General features: G+C 44.3%; 1 protein-coding gene across 1 annotated transcript in view; it reads left to right on the top strand.

Moving 5' to 3' along the window:
• Positions 1–2,984: 2,984 nt before the first annotated feature.
• HAUS4 (HAUS augmin like complex subunit 4) overlaps positions 2,985–9,128 on the top strand; it is an 11,299-nt gene continuing 5,155 nt past the window's right edge. The window contains exons 1-5 of the mRNA XM_037744285.1: positions 2,985–3,198; positions 4,950–5,026; positions 6,836–6,978; positions 7,065–7,196; positions 7,835–8,005. Of these exons, the coding sequence (XP_037600213.1) occupies positions 4,972–5,026; positions 6,836–6,978; positions 7,065–7,196; positions 7,835–8,005 (501 nt within the window). The 5' untranslated portion in view covers positions 2,985–3,198; positions 4,950–4,971. The remainder of the gene's footprint in view (positions 3,199–4,949; positions 5,027–6,835; positions 6,979–7,064; positions 7,197–7,834; positions 8,006–9,128) is intronic.

The raw sequence follows: 9,128 nt of genomic DNA, 5'->3' as shown, positions 1-9,128 counted from the left end.
GAGAGAGAAGGAGGGAGGGAGAGAGAGAGAGAGGGAGGAGGAGAGAGAGAGAGAGAGAGAGAAAGAGAGAGAGAGAGAGAGAGAAAGTATGAATCAATTCTAGGGCCTTTCTTACCATTCTTTCTTGTTCAAGGACACCAGATGGTGTCTGATTATAAACTTCCTTTTTCAGCACTTTGCTGCATTTTTAACTGCCAGGAGACTACAGGCTTAACTTTCTAGTCTTACGTAGAGCTGGCCTATAAAATCCTTCACTTCAGTTGGTCCTATCTCCTCTTGGACCTAGAATGCAGTTTATACTCTCCTTGTCTCTGCTTCCATTTGCTGGGATGTTTCCTTCATTCTAAATGATCCAAATTTTCTATATCCTTTCAGGCCCAATGAAAGTAAGATTTATTTCATCTATCCTATTCTATCTATTTCTGCAGAAAGAATTCTGTACCTTCTTCAAGTTTCTCTAGTATTTATAATCCAAACTGCTCTTTTGACACCTATTTGCTGCCTTGTATTATTTGCTTTTCATATGCATATGTCTTATCTTTTAGATTATTAACATCTTCAGGGCAAGGACTGGGTCATATTTATCACTGTGTCTCTCCCAAGGCACTTAATAAGTGCGTAATAAGTGTCCATTTAAAACACCTCACTTTTATAGTCTTTCCAACGCGTTTTCTCAGCCATTATCTCATTTGATCATTACATCAACACTATGAGACTGGAGGAGCTAGAAATAAGTTATTTTTTCCTTTTGACAGATAAGGACCCTGAAGCCCAAGGTCACACAACTTGTATAGACAGAGACGGAACAGATAATTGCACAGGAAGTTCTGATCCAATTCAAGTCTTCTTTGCATCATTATCCCCTGTGTCCTCCTACCTAAAGACAGCCTGCTGCATCCTTCACCACCTCATTCCCCAAAGTACTTTAGCCAAAGCTTCGTAGTACCATATTGGGGAACTTGAAAAATCTGGGAGACAAAATTTCAGTAGATTTCCCATCAGCTCTGAGTCACCAAAGCATGCTTGCTATTTTGTTCCAAGTGCTGTTTGCTAGGGACAGTATGCCTGAAATTTAATGTTGCTGTGCTACAGAGTTGAGGAAGCATAAATGATTTTTAAAAGCCTTAGAAAATGACAGCAGTTCAATATTAAACATGAAAGGTGGCAGCTGATGAGCTGACCAAGAATATAGAATTTCTTCACTGGACCACACCATTCCTCTATGTCTATTAGTTGAATTCTGTAGCTGGTACTGAAGGAAAAAGTGAAACTCTCCATCTCTCAGCACATCTAAGAGATTCCTTCCCTACCACCAAGGCTATCACCTTCTCTAATGTAAGAGATGTGATATACTTGCGGTTTACTTAGCATCGCATATTTTCTTTTTTTGTATTTTTTTGTAGAGACTGGGGTCGTCTCGCCATGTGGTCCAGGCTGGTCTTGAACTCCTGGGGTCACGTGATCCTCCTGCCTGGGTCTCCCAAAGTGCTGGAATTACAGGCAGGCGTGACCCACCGTGCCCAGCCTAAATATTTTCTTCATTTTAAATTTTTATTTATGGGCCGGGCGCGGTGGCTCAAGCCTGTAATCCCAGCACTTTGGGAGGCCGAGGCGGGTGGATCACGAGGTCAACAGATCGAGACCATCCTGGTCAACACGGTGAAACCCTGTCTGTACTAAAACTACAAAAAATTAGCTGGGCATGGTGGCGCGTGCCTGTAGTCCCAGCTACTCAGGAGGCTGAGGCAGGAGAATTGCCTGAACCCAGGAGGCGGAGGTGGCGGTGAGCCAAGATCGCGCCATTGCACTCCAGCCTGGGTAACAAGAGCTAAACTCCGTCCCAAAAAAAAAAAAAATTATTTATTTATTTATTTATTTTTTGGGTACCATCTTGATTCACTGAAACTTCTGCCTCCCAAGTTCAAGTGATTCTCCTGCCTCAGCCTCATGAGTAGCTGGGAGTAGTGCCTGTAATGTCGGTTACTAGGAAGGCTGGGGCAGGAGAATCGCTCGGGAGGCGGAGGTTGCAGTGAGCCGAGATCCTGCCATCGCGCTCCAGCCTGAGCAACAAGAGCGAAACTCCGTCTCAAAGAAACCAAAAAAACAAAAACAAACAAGTGAATGAAGAATGAGCGCTAATAGGGAGGGCAGAAGAACCTGGGGTGGGAATTCGAGAGGAAGCTGACCCCGGGGGCTGTGTACAGTGCCTGGCATGGCTGGGCGGGCTGCACCTCAGATCCAGGCCCAGGCGAGGAGACTCGCAGGGCGCGGCGTGGGTGGGAGTTCTGGGAAGGTTCCGAGAGCCATTAGGACAGGTTTAGACCCCTAGAATGGCGACCTAGAACTTAACACTTTGTGCCTCAGTTCTCCCCCTCTGTAAAATGGGTATGATAATGACTCTTGCAGGATCCTTTAAGAACTAAACGAGGCAAGGCAAGCAAAATACTTGGCGTAGTGCCTGGCTCATCATAGTCCCTCAATAAATGTTAGCAGTTACTACCATTTTCTCAGCATCTGCCCTTCACTGAGGAGGTATTAAGGAGAAGGGGCAAAAAAGCCTTTCCGAGGATGGGCACGGTGGCTCACACCTGCAATCCCAGCACTTTAGGGGGCCGAGGCGGGTGGATCACCTGAGGTCAGCAGTTCGAGACTAGCCTGGCCAACATGGTGAAATTGAAACCCCGTATCTACTAAAAAGATAAAAATTAGCCCGGCGTGGTGGCACGTGCCTGTAATCCCAGTTACTCCGGAGGCTGAGGCAGGAGAATCGCTTAGAAGCCGGGAGGCGGAGGTTACAGTGACCCGAGATCGCACCATTGCACTCCAGATGGGCGACAAGAACAAAACTCCGTCTCAAAAAAGCCTTTCTGAGACCGTCCTTTTTTTCAGCCCGGTTTCCACAACCGTTGGGAACCCAGGGCGCGCACCCGGCGAGGGGCGGGGCCTGCCGTTCCCGCCTCGAGTGTGGCCCCGCCTCCACCTCCTTCCGACGCAGCCTGTGGTGCACTTTCGGCGGCTTCCACTTCCCGGGCCTTCCAGCGCGGTCTTTCCGGGCCTCGCTTCCCCCAGCCGCTGCACCCCACCCAAATGAGAGTTTCTGGAGCCCCGGCTCGGGCGGTCTCCCGGGTGTAGACGCTGCTGGTCAGCCCGCCCCAGCCGAGGTTCTCGGCACCGCCTTGAGAGCTTCAGCTGCCCAGGGTGTGCAGGTTTGCTTTAGAGGGTCGGCGGGCGGCGCTGCGGGGAAGAGGAGCTGGGGAGAGTCAATCCGGCCAGGCCCGGGTCTTCGGCCGCGGAGGCCGTCGTCGCCCTTGGGAATCCTTGGCCAACCAGACAGAAGGAAAGTAGGCGCCGGAGAACCCGTTCTGCATTTTGATTCATCTCGGGCCCTGTAAGGGTCATATCTTGTGAAAATACCTGTAAAATCAATTTAACGTTCAGAGCAGCGTGTAAAGACAGCTCTAAGAATTTAAAAGACGCCTGAGTCAGAACATTTAAATGCTTGGGTCCCTGTAGCAGCGTTTTAACACGTCTGAGTGCAGAGGGTGGAGAATCGAGCCTGATTGCTGTTCACGCCCTGTAACCTTTAAGAAGCGTAAAAAAAGGCACCCTAAAAAACGCAAGGGGATACTTCCCCTAGGGAGGGAGGAACAGCTGGCTCTTTGAAATTTGGGGTTGGTCCTCATTTCTGAGAGCGAAATTTGCCTGCAAAACTTTTTATTTGCAGTCATAGGTCAACGATAAACAGAATTGTTAAAACACTGAGCTTAACTAAATAGTGGCTTTTGTTGACAAGTCGATTGTGTTATTAATTCTTAATGTCTCATACAAGGCAGGAATCGTTATCTCAGTTTTGCAGGTGGAAAAAGTTTGGCACAGAAAAAAGCATTTTCCTTAAGTTCACAGAAGCACCGGCCAAACTGCAAATTAAGTCCCAGCATTCTGCCTCCTCGGCTGCGTCCCTCTCTAGACCATGTTAGAAAACAAATGAGTAGTTACTTTGATGTTACTCATAAAACGGCGAGTAAACCAAATGTTCTATAAACATGAAGCGCTAAATCATAATAACCTTCAATGTCTGTTTGGCTTTGGGAGGCTCAGCTGCCCTTTGGAGTTTGATACCTTACAGGGAGGAGGGGCAGAGCAAAAACGTGAAAAATAATGTCAAAGGAAAAATGTTGTCTCCTGAGGCCAAACTGTGCCCATATTTACCGCCCCTCTGGGTTTGTGTCATTCGTTTCAGTGCACTCCATCTTCTGGCAAAACACCCGCAGCTCACATCCCTGCTCCAGCCACCTTACTCTTTGCATTACTCTCTTGCCACTGACCTCACTGTCAATCTTGTCAAGCTCTTTTGTCCAGGTGCTCGCTCTTTACTTAGGCTGTTATATGAAAACCAGTTGTTGTTCAAGTGTGGAATGATTTGTCATTCCTGAAGGATGATTCTAGAGTTAATGATTAAAAAAAACTACCAACAGATCTTAGATGAAAGTTGAAGCACACACAAAAAAACAATTATGGAATTTGATAGCTGAGTTATTTGACTGGGAGAAAAAGTAGACTTTGATCAATTTTTCCCTTTTCCCCAGTCATAACTGGAAAGCTGCAGTTCAGTTTTAACTTTGGCATAATGGTGGTAGTGGTGGAGAATCTTCTTGTTTAGACTTTAGCAAATTGGAAAGCTCTCTTTTTAGGATGCTCCTTTTGAACAGCTTGGAGCAAGTGGAAACACGTACGTTCTTAGAATGTGACATGTTTTGGCATTTGTAAGTCTGTCCACAAAACTTATGTAAGAGCTTGGGTGCCAGGATATGTGATATAGGCCCTTTGTAAAAGTCATCCTTGAGGTTCCTTCCCAGCTTATCGACCACAGAAATTTGAACCTAAGGTAGTTTCCTTGGAGCAGCCATCTATTTATTCATCTTTTTGTTTTCTTTCACTTGGTTCCACAGATTAGAATCCCAAGAAAATCAAATGGCATCCGGGGATTTCTGCTCACCTGGAGAAGGGATGGAAATACTTCAACAAGGTAAGAGTAGCCATTTGCAAAAGGTTTGATGATTTATCCAGAGAGGTCTTATCCAGGTTCTTGCCTTTTTTAGTAAAAAGGATTTATAAGTTTCCCCAATATGGTTTTCCTTACAGAAGCCCATGTTTCTAAGGAAACTAGAATACATGGAGATTCTGGAACACTCTCTTATTGGAAAACAGCTACACTAATTCCTGTTAATGTTGATTCAATATCTGTTAGTGCAGTAGGCTAAAAACTCAAGGTGCACCCATACTGATATTAGCAAGCGTACTATAAAGATAAGGGTAGCCAGAAAATTCCTTGAAGGCTTCCTTCCCACCTGTTTCTTAAATATTCTCATATCTTAGTCTCCAAAATTTCAGATCTTTCTATATCTTGGGTTCTTTCCATATCTCAAATCCTTTCTATATCTTGAATCTTTTAAGAGCTTGCATTTTTCTGTATCTTGACTATTTCCATATTGGATGATTCAGTACCTTAGGGAAAAAGAGAGATTTCTTATTTCTCAAAAAGACTTTGGTTATGATGTTCCAAAGAACGAAAATTTGAGTGTTTTGGTAAGTAGAGGCAAAAGATCCCAACAGAGAGCATATGGAAAAAGAAATGGCAAGAAAGCTCCTTGAACTTATGGAATAACCAGAGGATCTCAATTTCTTTGTTTGTTTTTGAGATGGAGCTTCGCTCTTGTTGCCCAGACTGGAGTGTAATGGCATGATCTCGGCTCCCTGCAGCCTCTGCCTCCCTGGTTCATGCGATTCTCCTACTTCAGCCTCCCGAGTAGCTGGGATTACAGGCATGTGCCACCATGCCTGGCTAATTTTATATTTTTAGTAGAGACGAGGTTTCTCCATGTTGGTCAGGCTGGTCTCGAACTGCTGACCTCAGGTGATCTGCCTGCCTCAGCCTCTCAAAGTGCTGGGATTACAATTGTGAGCCACTGTACCTGGCTGAGAATCTCAATTTCTTACACTTTTTCTCATGCTTATGCTGTTTTGGATCTACATGGGTTACTCAACTCTACTTACAATTATAACAATTTGGGCCAGCTGTGGTGGCTCACACCTGTAATCCTAGCACTTTGAGAGGCCAGGATGGGAGGTTCACTTGAGCCCAAGAGTTCAAGACCAGCCTGGGCAATGTAGTGAGACCCTGTCTCTACCAAAAAAAAAAAAAAAAAAAAAAATTAGCCAGTCATGGTGGCATGCCTTGTGGTCCCAGCTACTCAGGAGGTGGAAGGATTACTTGATCCAGGGAGGTTAAGGCTGCAGTGAGCTGTGATTTTGCCACAGCAGTCCAGTCTGGGTGACAGAATGAGACCCTATCTCAAAAAGAAAAAAAAAGAAAAATTGGTTAGTTGAATGTTTAACTTACTCTAAGTGTATTCTGTTAGTCTTGTTTATGCTACTAGACATCATATCCAAAGTTGGAACTTTACATGTTTTTTTTTCCCCCTTCTTCAAGAACTCTATTAATTCTGGGTGAATGAAGCATTTTCTGTATTGTGATTCCTACTAATGGTCTCTTAATTTTTACCCTATTTGTCTAATATGTACCAACTGCATTTCCATTTCCTAAGATGTTAGTTTATTACTTAATCCTTCTTAACATCCTTGTATATAATATAAATGTTACCTTGAGTATCACCCTAGTTTATTTGTGGATTAAAAAAAAACTCACTAGATTTAGCAGTCTTTCCTATGAGAATTCTAGGGATTTTTTAGAAGTATTAAGTTGTGCTCAATTGTGTTAAGTAAGAGTCTGTACCTTTTTTTTGCTTTTTTGTACCTATGGGGACATGACGTTTAGTGTGCAGCAAACAACTTCCTCCTTGTAACCTGAGTAAAGAGGACCTGTTACAGAACCCATACTTCAGCAAGCTTCTCCTGAGTCTCTCACAGCATGTGGATGAGAGTGGCTTAAGCCTCACCCTAGCAAAGGAGCAGGCTCAGGTAAAGGCTTTGGGAGAAGAGACGATAAGAGGAAGGGAAAGTCCTGAGAGAGAGAGGTTCCTACCTGAGATTTTTTGGATTTCTAGGCATGGAAGGAAGTTCGACTGCATAAGACAACATGGTTGAGGTCTGAGATTTTACATAGAGTCATTCAAGAGTTGCTTGTGGATTACTATGTGAAGATGCAAGATACAAATTTAACTTCTGAGGACAAAAAGGTGAGGCAAAGGGTGGGCATGGTGGCTCATACCTATAATCTCAGCACTTTGGGAGCCCAAGGCAGGCTGAACACTTGAGGTCAGAAGTTTGAGACCAGCCTGGCCAACATGGTGAAACCCCATCTCTACTAAAAATACAAAAATTAGCCAGGTGCAGTGGCACATGCCTGTAATATCAGCTACTCGGGAGGCTGAGGCAGGAGAATCGCTTGAACCCAGGAGGCGGAGGTTGCAGTGAGCCAAGATTGTGCCACTGAACTCCAGCCTGTGTGACAGAGCGAGACTTCATCTCAAAAAAAAGGGAGGCAAAAGAGATGAGGTGGGGGTTGGTTACTAGCTGCAGAAATGACCAGGCCGACCGTGGCTTTGTTTGATGATGTGATCTAGGGGAAGTAGGAGCTTTGAGAAATGGGTTGTCAAAAGAGAAATGGACTGTAGTTATGGGGAAGGAGTGGATGTGTTGTCAGAGTTTGAAATACAAACATTGACAGGAGAAGCCACTCACAGCTGAGTTATCTGAGGGGAGATGACGTATTTGAGGACTTTGAAAATATGTGAAAAACTGGTTCATGAGGTTGGAAGAGGTGGAGTGGGAGAAGTTTTATAGTCACCTTTTTTTTTTTTATTCTCTCTCTCAGTTTCATGAGACCCTTGAACAACGGCTACTTGTAACTGAACTGACTCGGCTCGTAGGTCCTAGCCAGGAGAGGGAGATACCTTCACTGCTAGGGCTGGAGAAGGCAGACCTTCTGGAACTCATGCCACTCTCAGAGGTTGGGGGAAGATATTGGAACCAAATAAATGAAATGGTTTAATTTCTCCCATATCTTTAAAATTGTTTCTGTTAAGCTTTATTGTTTTTGTAAAAATGATACACATTCAGGGTGGTCAGACTCATAAGAAAAACATTACACAGGGGCAAGTAAAAGCTGAAATACTATATCTAGAAGCACAATATCATTATAAACAGCTTAACATAAATGGTATTATACCCTTCATGCTTATATAGAGAGTATAAGGCCGAATGTAGTGACTTCTGCCTGTAATCGTAGCACTTTGGGAGGCTGAGGGTGGGAGGATCACTTGAGTCCAGAAGTTCAAGACCAGCCTGGGCAACAGTGAGACCTCGTCTCTAACAACAAAAAAAAAAGTTAGCTGGGTGTGGTGGTGCACACCTGTAGTCCCAGCTACTCGGGAGGCTGAGGCAGGAGGATCACTTGAGGGTGGGAGGTCAAGGCTGTAGTAAGCTGTGATCATGCCACTATACTCCAGCCTGGGCACATGGGCACTGAGTGAGACCCTATCTCAAAAAAAAAAAAAAAAAAAGAACAGTATTGTCTATTTTCATGTAATATATTAATATATTTTGGATTTCTTTTCAAGTCAATATATAAATAAGATGATACCTTCTATAGCACTCTTAGCAGAATGTTTAGGCACATAGTGCTCAGTGTTGGTATGTCATCAGTTTAAATCACTCCTAGGATTCTACTGTATGGATGTAGCGTAATTTGCTTACCATTACATTAATGGATAGTAAGGTTGTTTCCACATTTTTGCTGTTAGAAACCACATGGAGATGAACATGCTGGTTCATATGTGTCTTTACCTTTGTATGATTATTTCTGTAGTGTTGGTGCTAAAAGTGGGATTCCTGAGTCAGTGCATATTCATAGAATATTGGTACCTAATGCCAAAATGCTATCCAGAAAGGTATTTTCAGGGCTCCTGGATCCCCCATCTTCCCACCAACATGGGGTCTTGATAGTCATTTTATTCTTCACTAATTCGATAGGTGAAAAATGAGTCTCTCGGCTGGGCGCGGTGGCTCAAGCCTGTAATCCCAGCACTTTGGGAGGCCGAGGCGGGTGGATCACGAGGTCAAGAGATCGAGACCATCCTGGTCAACATGGTGAAACCCCGTCTCTACTA

Source organism: Cebus imitator, unplaced genomic scaffold (assembly GCF_001604975.1).
Source record: "Cebus imitator isolate Cc_AM_T3 unplaced genomic scaffold, Cebus_imitator-1.0 Scaffold170, whole genome shotgun sequence".
NCBI classification, from domain to species: domain Eukaryota; kingdom Metazoa; phylum Chordata; class Mammalia; order Primates; family Cebidae; genus Cebus; species Cebus imitator.
The sequence above is the reverse complement of the archived record's forward strand: the minus strand, read 5'-3'. Positions and strand labels throughout refer to the sequence as shown.